The sequence below is a fragment of the Xenopus laevis genome, chromosome 1S, assembly GCF_017654675.1.
Source record: "Xenopus laevis strain J_2021 chromosome 1S, Xenopus_laevis_v10.1, whole genome shotgun sequence".
In the NCBI taxonomy this organism is placed as follows: Eukaryota; Metazoa; Chordata; class Amphibia; order Anura; family Pipidae; genus Xenopus; species Xenopus laevis.
The window spans coordinates 144,539,842-144,554,964 of record NC_054372.1 but is presented as its reverse complement, the minus strand read 5'-3'; the positions used below and the strand labels follow the sequence as shown (position 1 = coordinate 144,554,964).

Genomic DNA, 15,123 nt, shown 5'->3' with positions numbered 1-15,123 from the left:
ATACAAGTTATCTTTGTCCCTGAGCTTTTAAAATATTTGCCAATGAGAAATGTAATTGGATCTATTATTTAACCACTGAAAAAATAGCTACTCCATGTTTGGTCCTTCCTTGGGAGGTTCTGTATATATTACTGATGCACTGATAATACCTTGCATTATGGACTCCTGTGTAGTTCTGCACTGCTAATATAGTTATCTGCCTCACAAGTTCCAGACATAAAGTGGCTTTCAGTTTCCTTTTCCCATATTCATCTCAATAAATAACAATAAACACATTTTCATGAATAAAGTCTTCAGTTTAATTTTGAATGAATAATCCAATATTAATTATAGACAAAAAGTGTGTTTAGCACAAGTCATGTTTATTGCACCAGTGTTGAAAAAGGAATGTACTGTACTGTTAAAACATTAAGCAAAAATTATGTTCAGCACAAGCTTTATTCACTGATATCCTGTTGAAAAGGGGGTATACTGCCTCTGTTATTGCCTTGCCACATGTTGTAGTGCAAAGGCAGAATGTAACTTGAAAAGTTTAAAAAATGTTCACTTGTGCTCTGAAGTACAATATCCCTCATCTTTGTAAGTGGTTGAGTATAATATAACTTGTCTTTGTTGCATTATATTATAAGTAATCCCTTAACCCAGGTGCCCCTGAAGATCATTTTGGCTAGAGGGGGGTAAATTCTACTACTTTTTTACCTCCCATCTTCCTGCTCAAATCATCCTTTGCAACACGACTGGAAATGATAGCAACAAATCTCCCTGTGTGTCATTGCTCTTAGGAAAGAACTATATGTTTATAAACATTTAAATGATTTGCTTTGGACTTGTTTGTTTTTACAGAATGTGTTTATTATGCTGTATGCCTACGTTTACAGCGTGACTTCAAATGTATTAATTACCGCTATTGGGATTTTTTCCAACAGAAAGACATTGCATTGAAGCCACCAGAACGAAAAGAGAAATGGGAGCAACATCCAGCTAAGAAAGCCAGAGATTCAGGAAATTATATTTCTGCGGAGCTTAGTGAGAATGGGCACAATAATGATGCTGGGAGCTCGGAGAGAGAGACAGAAAGGGCAAAAGAGCGTGACAAGAAGAAGGTTTCTCTTAAGACTTTCAATCAGGTAAGGCTAAAACATCCTTCTCCATAAATTGTACAATCTCCGGTAATCTGCTGTTGGGTAGCAATAATGCAACACTAACGCAGTTCTCTGAAATAATATGTGTGCACACTGAAACGGAAATAAATCGAAGCCACCCAGACACATCATTTTCTGTTCATTTTGTCTTTGTCCATCAAGTCCATAGAGAACTGTTAGGATAACTGAAGCTAGCAGATTTATTTGTGACAGCCCCAAAGAGAAGGGTGAGTGAGGAGGCATGAATGGGAGGGGGCTACGGGGTCTTGGGGAAAGGAGCAAGCACTGCTTGGAGGGCACAGATGGTTGTCTCTTCTATTGCAGCAATAATCTGTGACTGCATCAGATTCACAGCTGCTCATTCAATCCACCAGGGATCCCAAAGCACTGTGTGTTGCGGTGGGAGACACTGAATCCAGAGCTTCAATCTGCTACTACCTAGCTTCAGTAGAGAAATCAGTTCTTCTCCATCACGGGCTAAGGTTTCTTTTTCCTTTTCTGGTTTTAATGGCAGGATTAACACCTTTATTTTCAAAGCAATACACTTGAAAATTTAGTGCTAAACAACCTTTTAAAAGGCGTTTGACTTTGTCTACATTCTGGTGATGTATAGAAAAACTGTGGGTAGAGGAATAATCTGTGATTGGCTCTGTTAGAGTTAAGTTTGCCAGTCACTAAGTATGCTGGGACTTATCTGGCTCATCTAAGCAAGTAACACCTGATTGAGAGCTAAATCTCCCATGTAATCTTAGCATTAGGTGTCTGTCCCTTATGCAAAAAGCTCCCAACTTGAGGCTGCTTGCTTTGTTGTATCCATTTTAAATTTCTCAAGGTTTTCCTTTGCTGACATTGCAATTGTGTTAGGCTTTAATTAAATAAATACTGTTAGGCTAATAAATACAATGATACACTCTTTGTGTTGCTATATTTTACTATGAAGAGGATTTCAAGATTTGTTTGTGGGTCTCCAACTATTTGAGTTTAATTTGGAGAAAAGACATAGAGGTGCTGGCACTCATATCAATCTTATATGTATCTTATGTTGCTATGTAGCTCTGCCTAGCACAAGGGTACTTCTTCAGATTCATTATTTTAACAGTATGATTATTGCAGCCAGCTGTCAATTCAGAAAATCAGTAACAAAAACTTTAGGCCAAAATTCAGGCATGCTTTTTAATTTTAATGCCAGCTTTCGTGTTTTCAGGCCAGCCTCTGCTCCGTGTACCTGTAGTGCCCTCAACCATAGGGTTTCTTATGACACTTAGGGGGGTTTTTACTAAAACTCAAATCTTTCGCATTATATTAGCATATTATAATAATATTATTCTCACAATAAAGCTGATCTAAAAAGTCACCTAGAAAACTCGATTTTATCAAACTGTCACCCAGAAAACTCGGCTTTATCAAATAGTCACCATGACAACTTTAATTTTATCCAGTATCAAACACAGGTTTGGGTTGAACTGGGGGGCTGCTTGGTGATCAAACACCATAGGCCCCCCCGCCTCATTTGCAACCCGTGTGCCTATTTTCCTGCTCACGATGTGGGTCGGGAGGGAGTTTGTGGGCAACAGCAATATCAGGTCTGGGCCGGGGACTCCCATCAGTTTTTTCCGGGCATCCCACCAACCCAGTCCAACCCTGGTCAAACAGCCCAAAACTATCGAGAATCACATGTTCCATTTCTTAAACGGACCATCTGCCATTGACTTCTACATGTGTTCTACAGGTTTTAGCTGGAGTATTTTTGTGTTCTGATTTTTAGCAGCTTCAGAGCATAATACATTTTGTTGTTTTTTTCCTTCGACCAGAAAAAATTGAGGCTTCATAAATAGGCCATACAGTTTTGCAGTAGATAAAGTGTATGCCTTGTAATTTGGGGTCACTAAATCATACAATTCAGAAAACCCTCGGCATTCAAATGTAGGATGTTTTATCCTTCTATTAGAGGGCATGTGGAAAATGCTGAAAAGTGGTAGATCTGAGTAAGTAAACTTCTTAATCGTTAATTTTATGAAAGTTTTGAAGTTAGGTTGAAGTTAACCTCTTTTGCATTTTTCATTTTCATGTGCTTATGCTGGCACAGGTACAGATTAGGGTCTTGAGAGCAATCTGAGGAATTGACTGCCATTGGCACAGGTACAAATAGGGGCATGTGATAGGTGCTGGCACAGGTACATGGGGCAGTATGAATGGTAAGGTGAGAAATGGTAATGCAGGGCCGGGGGGGGGGGCACTGATTGAAGCCCTTGCCTAGGGTGCCAAAATACCTTTTTTCTATTTATGATTACTCAATGGCACTCACTACTAAAAAAGTATGTTATTATGACAATGGTTTATGACAATGGTTTATTTACATGAAGCAGGGTTTTACAAGTGAGCTGTTTTATACAATATATTTTATAGAGATTTTATAGAGACCTACATTGTTCAGGGGTATAGTTTTCAATTTCTTGATGACATTACAAGGCATTTTGTTTTTGGCTTTCCCCTACTTTGCAGGCATCAGTTAGCCTTATTTTCATATCCTCAATCAGTTGGTTAGAGGAGCCAATGGTTGTTCAAGGAACTGTAACACCAAAAAACGAAAGTGTTTTATAGTCATGAAAATAGAATTTACTGTTGTACTGCATTAGTTCAACTGGTGTGTTTGTTTCAGAAATACTACTATAGTTTATATAAACAATCTGCTGTGTAGCCATGGGGCAGCCATTCAAAGCTGAAAAAGGAGAAAAGGCACAGGATACACATTCAAGTGTGCATGAATAACTGCTCCTATGGCTACACAACAGCATGTTATATAAACTATATATGTGTTTCTGAAACAAGCTTGCCAGGTTTACCAGTACAGGGCAACAGTATATTATATAGTTATTCCTTTAAAGCACTTTAATTGTTTTGTGTTATTGTTCCTTTAAGTGACATCCCAAGGTTTTGAGATTTTATTAAGCTCTACAGCTGTCAAATCCCACAGCTATTAAGCCCAAGGGTTATCACTGGTCAAGTGAAAGGGTGTCCAAAGTTTCATACATGCTGCAGTTACTACATAAAAGGTATCTGTGCATGTATGGTTTTTTAACAGCTGGCACTAAGTGCAAATGAAGTGTGCTATGTAAGGTAACTCTGGACTTTTTTTTTACCACTGGCGATTTACATTAATCCTGTTAGGAATGTAACTTCAGATTTTTTTTTTATGACCACACTTGAGTAGATTAAGTACGGACAAAAAAAACCCAATCGTATCTGTGGACTTATTTGCCCCCACAGTCACTCGGCAGAACCTGAGAGTGCTAAGGGGTAGTTCACAAGAGGAGATTTGGGGAGATTTTGTCACCTGGCGACTAATCGACTCGTCTTCTGAGCGACAATCTCCCCGAACTGCCTCAGTGTTTTTTCCCATAGGCTACAATGAAAAGTCGCCTGCGCTAGTGGAAACGCGGCAATGCCTTTTCTATAGTCGCCCGAAGTTCCCTGTGTGAGTGAATGTGGCTTAATTTTTTTGGAGAAATGGCATAACTATTAGTTAAAACAACAGGCAAAAATCATGTTCTGCCCAAGCACAATTCATTAAAAGGGTTTTTCACCTTCCAAACACTTTTTTTTTCAGTTCAGTTGTTTTCAGATTATTAACCGTAAACAAAGACTTTTTTCAATTGCTTTGCATCTTTTATTTTTTATCATTTTCCCGAAATTCAAGTTTACTGTTCCTGTTTCTAGTGTTTCAGTCTGGCAGCTCAGTGATCCAGGAACTGCATTCTGAACTTACAATTTGCTACATTTGGTTGATATAATAAGTTGATACAATTAGTTTCATTTAGATACATTTCTCAGCAGTATATGTGGGAATATTAGCAACTATTGTATCAAATCTAACAGCTTAAGATACAAATGTATCAATTTAAAACAGGTATAGCATCAGCAATACCCCCCCCCCCCCCCATCCCAGAGCTGCTTTAGAGGAAGAAAAATGTAACTTTACACTTAGAAAATAATATTTAAAAAATGGTCACAAATAGAATATAGAAAGTACTTGGAAAAAGTCTTTATTTCTGGTGAACAATCTAAAACTAACTGAACTGAAAAAAGTGTTTGAAGTTGAACAACCCGTGTTTAAAAACAAGTATCATGCCCCTTTGAATACTTGTATGCAAACACTGCACCATTAGTGTCAACAGCCTAAACTAATCCACACAGAATTAGAGTGCTCACCTGAACGTAATTACCCTCTCGGGTGCCGGGTGCTAAACAGTCCACAGGACCTCCTGCTCAAGGTCCAAATAACTCGAACATCCAAAGAAAACTGTAGCACACCGATCAAACTTGTCTTGTGAAGAAAAGTGTTTTTATTGGCTCACGGCAGACATAAAGTTTGGCAACGTTTCGGGCCCTTTATCAAGCCTAAGCTAAGACAGGAACATATGAAAGGTTTTGTTCATATGAATTCAGAGTAAAGATATTGTAATGATTGCAAATATTTTTGTTAAAATAGAGGAATATCCTTTGGTCTACATCTTCAGGCCCTGTGCTCATTTGAAAGTTCCCTATATAATTCACAAGTTCAGACAAGATTATCAAGTGGTTTTGTTTGAGAACTTTAGCCCCTAGGCCAGTGATCCCTATCCAGTGGCTCGTGAGCAACCAACCCCTTGGATGTAGCTCCCAGTGGCCTCAAAGCAGGTACTTTTTGGTTTGGAGGCAAGGGCCGGATTTGGATTGCGGGTGCCACACGGTTCTAGCACCGACCACCCACACCGCTGCGAATCCCCAGTGCTCCTCAGCAAGTGCTCGGGCATCATGCTGCCCCTAATAATTTGCCACCCTAGGCTTGGGCCTTTGTGGCCTCACCACAAATCCCGGCCTGTTGACTTGCAGGTTTCAGACAGAATATGTTTAAATGAAACTCTGCTGATGATTTACAAATGGACTATTTATACCTCACTGGATTAATATGATCATATGCAATTGTATACAACTATTTGTGATATCATTACAAGGAAAAGGCGGTGCTTGACTGCCCCCGGTACTGTCATGGGAAAACATATTTTTTTGATGCATCAGTTAATAGTGCTACTCCAGCAGAATTCTGCACTGAAATCCAATTCTCAAAAGAGCAAACAGTTTTTTTTTTTATATTCAATTTTGAAATCTGACATGGGGCTAGACATATTGTCTGTTTCCCAGCTGCCCCAGTCATGTGACTTGTGCCTGCACTTTAGGATGGAACTACTTTCTGGCAATAGTTATTTTTTTACTATTGAGTGTTGTTCTTAGATCTACCAGGCAGCTGTTATCTTGTGTTAGGGAGCTGCTATCTGGTTACCTTCCCATTGTTCTTTTGTTAGGCTGCTGGGTGGGGGAAAGGGAAGGGGTGAAATCACTCCAACTTGCATTACAGCAGTAAAGAGTGATTGAAGTCACATGGCTGGGGGCAGCTGGGAAACTGACAATATGTCTAGCCTCATGTCAGATTTCAAAATTGAATTTAAAAAATCTGTTAGCTCTTTTGAGAATTGGATTTCAGTGCATAATTCTGCTGGAGTAGCACTATTAACTGATGCGTCTTGAAGAAAACATGTTTTCCCATGTCAGATTTCAAAATTGAATATAAAAAAATCTGTTTGCTCTTTTAAGAATTGGATTTCGGTGCAGAATTTGGCTGGAGTAGCACTATTAACTCATGCATGTTTTCCCATGACAGTATCCCTTTAAAGGGGGTTTAGAATACTGTATTATTAGGCTTGACAAAGGGCCTTGTGGGCCCGAAACGTTTCCTTATCTTGCATTTTTTTGGGGGGGGGGGGGCTGAATAAATGTACACAAGTACAACTCATACAGTGTGCTGCTGGTATTTTTCTTTTCTTCTGCGTTTGAGTTTTTTGCCCGCTGTGCCACGAGTCATTCTGTTAACAGTTAACAATTGCTGCAGTCTCAATGCAAATCCCTGAAATGTCTGTGATTTCATGGTAGACAAGTGAAACACAGTCTGGCAAGTGAGGTCACTAGAGAGAGCTTTGGCCTGAGGCGCAGCCCCTGGCTATTGGCACGCAGCAAAGACTGGCTGTTATTGTTTATAGAATCACACTGAGAACATTCAGGATTCTTCCTTTGTTCCCACTTTACCCTTTCATGCTCTTCAAGCTACAGGTCTTGTTTCCTTTTAGAGAACAGAGTGCTTGCTTTCTCTCTACAAAATGTCATATTGACTGATACAAGTTTCAATCCCAACACAGTGCTGGATTTCGTTGGGAATAGGTGTTTGAATGACTTCCCTTCTCACTTGAGAATTGTAGGAATGTAATACCTGTAGTATGTCTTGAGAATGAAAGCCCTGTTGTATTCTTTTTTTTTCAAATACTTTCCATTATTTATTTATTTTTTACCATTATTTCAAAATCTAAGTTTAAAGTTTATTGTTCCTGTTTCTCATATTTGAGTGTGGCAGATCAGTAATTCAGGTGCACACTTTTGTCAACATTAAGTTGATACATTTCTCAGCAGCATCTCTGGAGTAATAGCAACTATTGTATCAAGTCTAACAGCTGCCTATAATGAAACCCAGGGATTCTGCTCAGCAGGGACAAAGATAAGAAATGTATCAACTAAATATATCAATTCAGAACAAGTTAGGGTCGGCAACCCCCCTCCCAGTGCTGCTTTAGGGTTTAAGCACACAGGCAGATTCGGGGAGATTTAGTCTTCTGGCGACTAATCGCCTCTTCTTTGGGGCGACAATCTCACCGAACTGCCTTCCGCCTACTAAAATTAAAAAATATCTGCGGCAATGCACTCGCGGCGCTTCAATTTCAGAAGTTGCCTCACAAGGAAACTTTGGGTGACTTCGGAAATGTGGTCTTCAGTGCCGCATTAACTTTTTCAGCACAGCCGGGCCCCCCTTTAGCCCCGGGCCCGGTACAGCTGTACTGCCTGTGCCCCCCTGATGGCGGCCCTGGATATATATATATATATATATATATATATATATATATATATATATATATATATATATATATATATATATATATATATATATATATATATATATATATATATATATATATAATGGCTCAAAAGAAGCTAGCACACACAGGACTTATGGAGAAAAAAAGGTTTTTATTTTAAAAGAAAGAAAATAACGTTTCGGCTAGGACCCTAGCCTTTCTCAAAGTGGGGACCTAGCTGAAACGTTCGTTTTTTTTCTGTTAAAATAAAAACCTTTTTTCTCCATAAGTCCTGTGTGTGCTATATTTATGCAAATAAATATTAGAAAATGAAAAGAAAAGAAGAAAATGGTGTGCGGGGCTCTATGTGAAAATTATATATATATATGTCATTTTTTTGTACTTTGGTCTTGGTTACTTTGTCATAAACAAACTTAAGTGTGAATAATTCAAGTGATCCTTTTGATAATTTTCTCCTGTTAGAATTAGTATTCGTTGCTTATGGTGTGCTCACAGACTTCATTTTCTGCATATTTTTATTCCTGGTCTCCCCTCTCTGTTTCTCTATATTCTACAGTGAAACAGCAGCCTATAGCATTTAGTAGCCTGATCTAGCTTGATTAGATCGAATCACACTGAGTGACCCTAGCCTTAAAGGGCAAGTCAACCCCAAAATGAAAATTTACCTAATAAAACATAATTCTAAGCAGCTTTCCAATATACATTTACTAACATTTTTCAGTGCTTTTAAAGTTATTTGTAAAAATGTTTGCTATTAAAAGCAACATTTGCTCAACTCCTGCTTGTTACTTTTTAAACAATGTTGCAAAAGTCTTGGTTCCCCAGCAAAGACACGTCTGTTAATCAACTGGTATGTCTTACATTGTATCAACAGTCTGAGCCACCAGGGCAGAGAATAGAAAGGGACAGACAAACACTGCTTTTAATATCAGTACATATACAAATAAATTAAAAACCATAGAATATGTGTAATGAGTGTATATTGCAAAGTTGCTTAGAATAATGTTTTCTTTTAGTAGGCAAATTTTCATGTTGAGGTTGACTCGCCCTTTAAGGATTATGTTGGATTCGGTAACAATGTCCTTGTTGAATTTCATGAATGTAACCTGAATAATAAACGTGATTTCAGATGTTATTAAATATATTCCTTTCATTTACAGAATTCCCAGCTAGAGAAGGGGATAATGATTAATTGTCATACACATGCTAAATATCTTTGCCATAGTACATGTAGTTAAATGCATAGCTTCTGAAATGTTTTAAAATTCTAAATGAGTTTTTGAAAAGCAAAAATATAACCAGTGTTATTCATCACGAGTTAAAGCTATTAGGGATTGCTACATGGACTGGTACTGCTCTCCACAATACACACACATATACACACACATGTTTATCACATTCAAAAATCAAAATTAGACCTGTAACATATTTTTGTCATCCTGGAACTGTGTTGGTCACATAATCTGTGCTGTAGGATCCTAGATGTGTGAAATGGGGTGCTAGTTGAGAGGCCTGGTTTAGGTCATATTGAATCAGCAAGACTGTTGAACTGTGGGATGAGGACATCCAGGAATGAGTGTTACACTATGGAATGTGCTAGCCCAGGATTTAGCAAGGGAAGCATTACACACTTATTCCAAAACATTGCTTTACTTTTATCAATGCCCAAAATGTTCTTGTCTGTTGACATATACAGTCTTTATGAACATTTCATCTTGACTTTCAATTTCCGCTTTTACAAATTGTGAATTGTTCCTCGATTATCCGGTTAAAATGTAATTTTGCTTGTCATCCAAAACAAAAAGCTGTAAACTGCTGCTGATTTTTACTTGAAACAACAGCTTCTTGATGGTGCATCTGTGACAGTGAAGTAGAGTTGGTATCCTGCAAGCTTAGCTAAAGCTCCCCATAGACGCGACGATTCTTCTTGCCGAACGACCGATTTTAGGGAAACCCGACCAATCCTTCGAAATTATCGTGCGGTTAGTGGGATTCGACATCTGTTGGGAAATTGATCGGCCAGGTCAAAAAATCTTTGTCGGTCCCAGTGCAATCTCTCTATGTTTGCAGGGCCAAGCAGGCAGCTCCCCTTTGTTTTCCTGGTAAATTGGTCTTTTTAGTTGATGGTAAATTCGTACGATCGTTCTGAGAAGATCGTGGTCTCACGATCAGAATCTGATCTTTTAAAAATCTCAACATCTATGGCCAGCTTTAGTGTGTTTGCTAAAAAGCTATTTATCTTGCTTATGACATCATGTCTGGTGAAGTCCCAGAAGAGATTTCTACCGGACATTTAAATGTAAGCAGACAGCACCACCTGTGCCTGAATATGGATAACAGACCCTTCGCCAGCTTCAGAACTGTCTCTCTAGTGCCCTCTTGTGACCAAACAAGCTGTACAAACCTTTATCTTCGATAATTTTCATGTTTCTGCTCATAGGTTTTTATTCTTGCCAAGGCTAAAAACGTGCAGTTTTGGTTTAACACACAAGCATTGTTTTGTAATAATAAGATAATTTGGCACAGGTTTCCACCAAAGTCCAGTGCAGTATCAGATACAGGTATTGCACCTATTATTCAGAATACTCGTGACATGGGGTTTTCCGGATCACGGATGTTTCTCTAATTTGGATCTTCATATCTTAAGTCTACTAGAAAATCATTTAAACATTAAATAAACCCAATAGGCTTGTTTTGCTTCCAGTAAGGATTAATAAGATCTTAGTTTGGATCAAGTACAAGATACGGTTTTATTATTACAGAGAAAAAGGAAATCATTTTAAAAATTTGGCCTTTCTGTAATTCTGAGCTTTCTGGCTAACGGGTTTCTGGATAACGGATCCCATACCTGTAAGGCTATATGAAGCCCCATCCCTCTCTGAATGTGGCATGCACTTTATACTATGCAGGGCAGTACATAAAACTAAACGGCCCCAAAGACATATTTGACAACAGAATACTAGATAATCAACTCACATTCTGAAATTCACTGGGACCTTATTGAGAATTTGGCCCCAGTGCAAATGCTTCTAAGAGAAAGCAGTCTTCAACTTCCGTCAAGTTTTTATTCTCTCTGGGATTACCTTCTCTGAATAGAGTGAATTTCATCTGTAAATTATAAAATTAACTAGAAGAACTGCAATGCTTTAAAGGAAATCTATACCCCCAAAATGAATACTTAAGCAACAGTTTATATCAAATTAAGCAACATATTAAATAATCTTATCAAACTGGAATACATATTTAAGCAAATATTGCCCTTTTACATCTCCTGCCTTGAACCACCATTCCATGATGGTATCTGTGCTGCTTCAGAGATCACCTGACCAGAAATACTGCAGCTCTAACTGTAACAGGAAGGAAGTGTGGAAGCAAAAGACAGAACTGGGTTTATGTGACCCAGGGCCGGAACTAGGGGTAGGCAGAGTAGGCACGTGCCTAGGGCGCAAAGCTTGTGGACCCCTGGCACATACCTTTAGCTGCTGCCTACCCCAGTCCGGTGTGAAGTCCTGCTCCTTGTGTGCATGCGCGCGCGTACGTGAGGGAAGTGTGTCATGCGCAATGACGTGACTGCGCCTATTTAAGGAGAGTGTGGCGTGTGCTGGACGTGGCTCTTAGCGTTCATACGTGTGCTCTGTGGAGGGGACGACTCGGCCGGCCGAGTTGCCTGGGGTGCCAGGCCAATATGTGACCTAACATGTATGGTTTGTTTGTGTGCACTGTGAATCCTAGGATCTCAGGGGGCGGCCCTTATTTTTTAAAATGGCAATTTCTATTTATGATTACCCAGTGGCACATACTACTAAAAAAGTGTATTATTTTGAAAATGGTTTATTTACATGAAACAAGGCTTTACATATGAGCTGTTTTATGCAAAATATTTTTAGACACCTACATTGTTTGAGGGTATAGTTTTCCTTTAACTGGCACATGGAAGAATCTTCTGTACGGAGAAGGAATTTTATTATTGCACTAACAATCCTTGTGTAAGTCTCTGAATGAGCTTTTGACATCTGCATCTGGTCTGTGAATCTCATACTAAATAAAACTGTAAACTTGTGAAGCCACGAGTGACAGATTCAGCCTCCATCTGTTCTGCTAAGGAAAGATATGGAGTGAAAGTTGTTAACTGACATATCTGTTACTGCCTGCGGCTCTTGTATCACTAAAGAATGATGGTCAGGAATTTATGTGTAATACAGTTAACAATCCCTGACAAATCATGAACACTGAAAAAAACCAACAAAGACACAGAAACAAATTCACCTGCAGAGGATTATATATAAATATATATAATAATATATATATATATATATATATATATATATATATATATATATATATATATATATATATATATATATATATATATATATATATATATATATGTACATGTAACCCTCTAGAGCCAGAAACATGTGTATGAAATGAATGTATGAATTAGATTTTTATGGTTAGACATTAATAGAACAATTGTCTCTTAATTGCCATTTTTTAAATTGTATTTATGTTTACACAATCATTAATAGTTAATTGTTTTCCTGTCACACTAGATGACCACGTTTAAAGGGGAACTGTTGCGAAAATTTAATATAGGCTTCATCACACTGAAATAAGAAACTTTCTAAATACATTCTGGAATAATCAAGTTTATGTTCGCTATCCCTCTCAGCATCTGTTTCTCTTTATTCTGTCTTCTTGCAGCAGGTGGGTGTCGGATAATCATTAACAGTTAGATCCAATATATCTATATCTATAGGGGGGGGCTTCCTTTCCTATCAGATGTTTTCCAGCTCATTCAAATAACTGATTTCAGTACAAACAAAATCTAACAAAATAACTGCCTTTTGCACAAATTCTGCATGTAGAGAGACATGTCTGGTGATTGTAATAGAGTGAGCTTTAGTACATCTTCTAGGCAAAAGGAGCCCCCCTATGATATATATTGGATCTATCTGTCAATAAAAATCTGACACCCAACTCCTGCATGAAGACAGAATGAAGAGAAACAGAGGCTGAGAGAGGGATAGTGAACATAAACTTGATTATTTCAGAAACAATACAGAATTTTGAATCGATTATATTTAGAAAACTTCTTATTTCAGTGTGCTGAAGCTTATATTAAATTAAAATGTTCACGATAGTTCCCCTTTAAGTATTTAAAATGCAATTGGCTTCTTTGCCCTTCCGATACTGGAGCTATTATACTGTATGTTGTACTCTCATAGCTTATATAGACAAGTGCCTCCAGGCTACAGTGTAGTAAACATAAATAATGTCTTTCTGTCAGGGTATGATCTTTGATTTGTGACCCAAATGCAAAGCTGGAATCGTTGCCATATAAAACAAGGAAGAACGGCTGTTTTGTTGCCATAATGGAAGTATAAATAGTCACATCAGTCAAAATATTCAACTGAACTGGAGGCAATCTTGGGAAAGTAGCAACATTTTAAAATGTGACACTATTAACAGTAAACAGCATGCCATGACCTTTGAGCTTCTTAATCAAACAATATTCACATTATAATATATTATTATATACAATATATTACATTTAATGCATTTTGTTTTTGGGGATTTTAAAGTATTTTTGTTTCAAAAAGGTATTTTTTTCCATCCTGAAATGTAAATGCTATGTGTTCAGTGACCCTGGCAAACAGAAAGCAGTTTAACCCAATGGCTTGATTTGTATTGTTCCTAATATTATCCATACTTTTCTCATGGTTTAGACACTCCTATTCATCAACTAGTAGGTCAATCAAAGCAGTGCCTGGACTCTAGTGTAAGTGGGACTGTATCAATTGAACTTGTGAGCATATATACAAATACTTCATTCGTATCAGTTGCAATTGTACACTTGTTGTGAACAGTCCTGTTATTTTTATTCCATATTGCATTGGACAGTAATTAAACTCTCCACGTCTCATTTATACCTATATACACATATAAACACATACATATTTACTTTACATACTTACATACACACACAGACACACACACACACACACACACACACACATATATATATATATATATACATATATATATATATTTACATATATATATATATATATATATATATATTGTACATACATGTACATTGCTTCAGTAATGTAAAATTATGGATTAGCATCTTGATTTTAGCATGGCAACTCTGCACTAGTCAAAAGTCTTGGATAATTGATTCTTGTGCTTTATTGAAGGGGTGCAGAGTTCCACCTATGTAAGTAAATGAGTGCTGATTATACCCCAGTCCCCTTACTAAACAGCAGCTGACAAGCTCACAAGCAGGAAACGTCGGAAAATTAGATGAAAATTGGTAGGTACTGTATCCAGCTTATTTGCACTTAAAGGAACCCAAGATTAATACTCTCTGTGCAGAATTCAAACCAGTTTAATTGGTTGTTTGCCTTCTAACTAAACACTAAAAGCATTTCATTACTGGTTATTTTTGTTAGACCATGTTCCTTGGGCTGTTAGCCAACTCTCCTGACTACATTCTGGTAATGAGACAGAGCAGAAGAGGACTGTATGAGTCTATAGGGAAGGTAGTCTGAGAACAATCCACACATTGGAACTTTGCAAAACAAGTGGATCTTTGTATTATTTGGCTGTCCAAATGCTGTGCCAAATAGCTTGCTGCTGGCCTATGGAGACCTGTTAGGTATTTTATAACTTCTCAGACTCTTGTCAGTTCAAACTTGTACAGTCCTTTTAAGGCTACAGGCACACAGAGCATTGGCTCCATTGCCCTTAGCCTGCATTGTTTCTCCCGGCTGAGAGAAGCGGATCCCATGTAAAAGCAGGCATTTTCAGACCCTAACTACCTGTATATATACTGCTGTATATATATGTACTGGCATGCAAGTGATCAGCCTGTCAGCACACACAGACCAAATTTCAGCACGAAAATGTATGCTTTAGGGCAGGGGTCCCCAATCCTTTCTTACCCATTAGCCACATTCAAATGTAAAAAGAGATGGGGAGCTACACAAGCATGAAAAAAGTTTCCGGGGGTGCTA

General features: G+C 38.0%; 1 protein-coding gene across 9 annotated transcripts in view; it reads left to right on the top strand.

The window, feature by feature from the left end:
• The window catches only part of LOC108707141 (autism susceptibility gene 2 protein), a 279,082-nt gene that overhangs the window by 96,981 nt on the left and 166,978 nt on the right, over window positions 1-15,123 (top strand). For all 9 annotated transcript variants that reach the window (XM_018244147.2, XM_018244153.2, XM_018244149.2 and 6 more), the window contains one exon: window positions 927-1,127. In XM_018244147.2, the coding sequence (XP_018099636.1) occupies window positions 927-1,127 (201 nt within the window). The remainder of the gene's footprint in view (window positions 1-926; window positions 1,128-15,123) is intronic.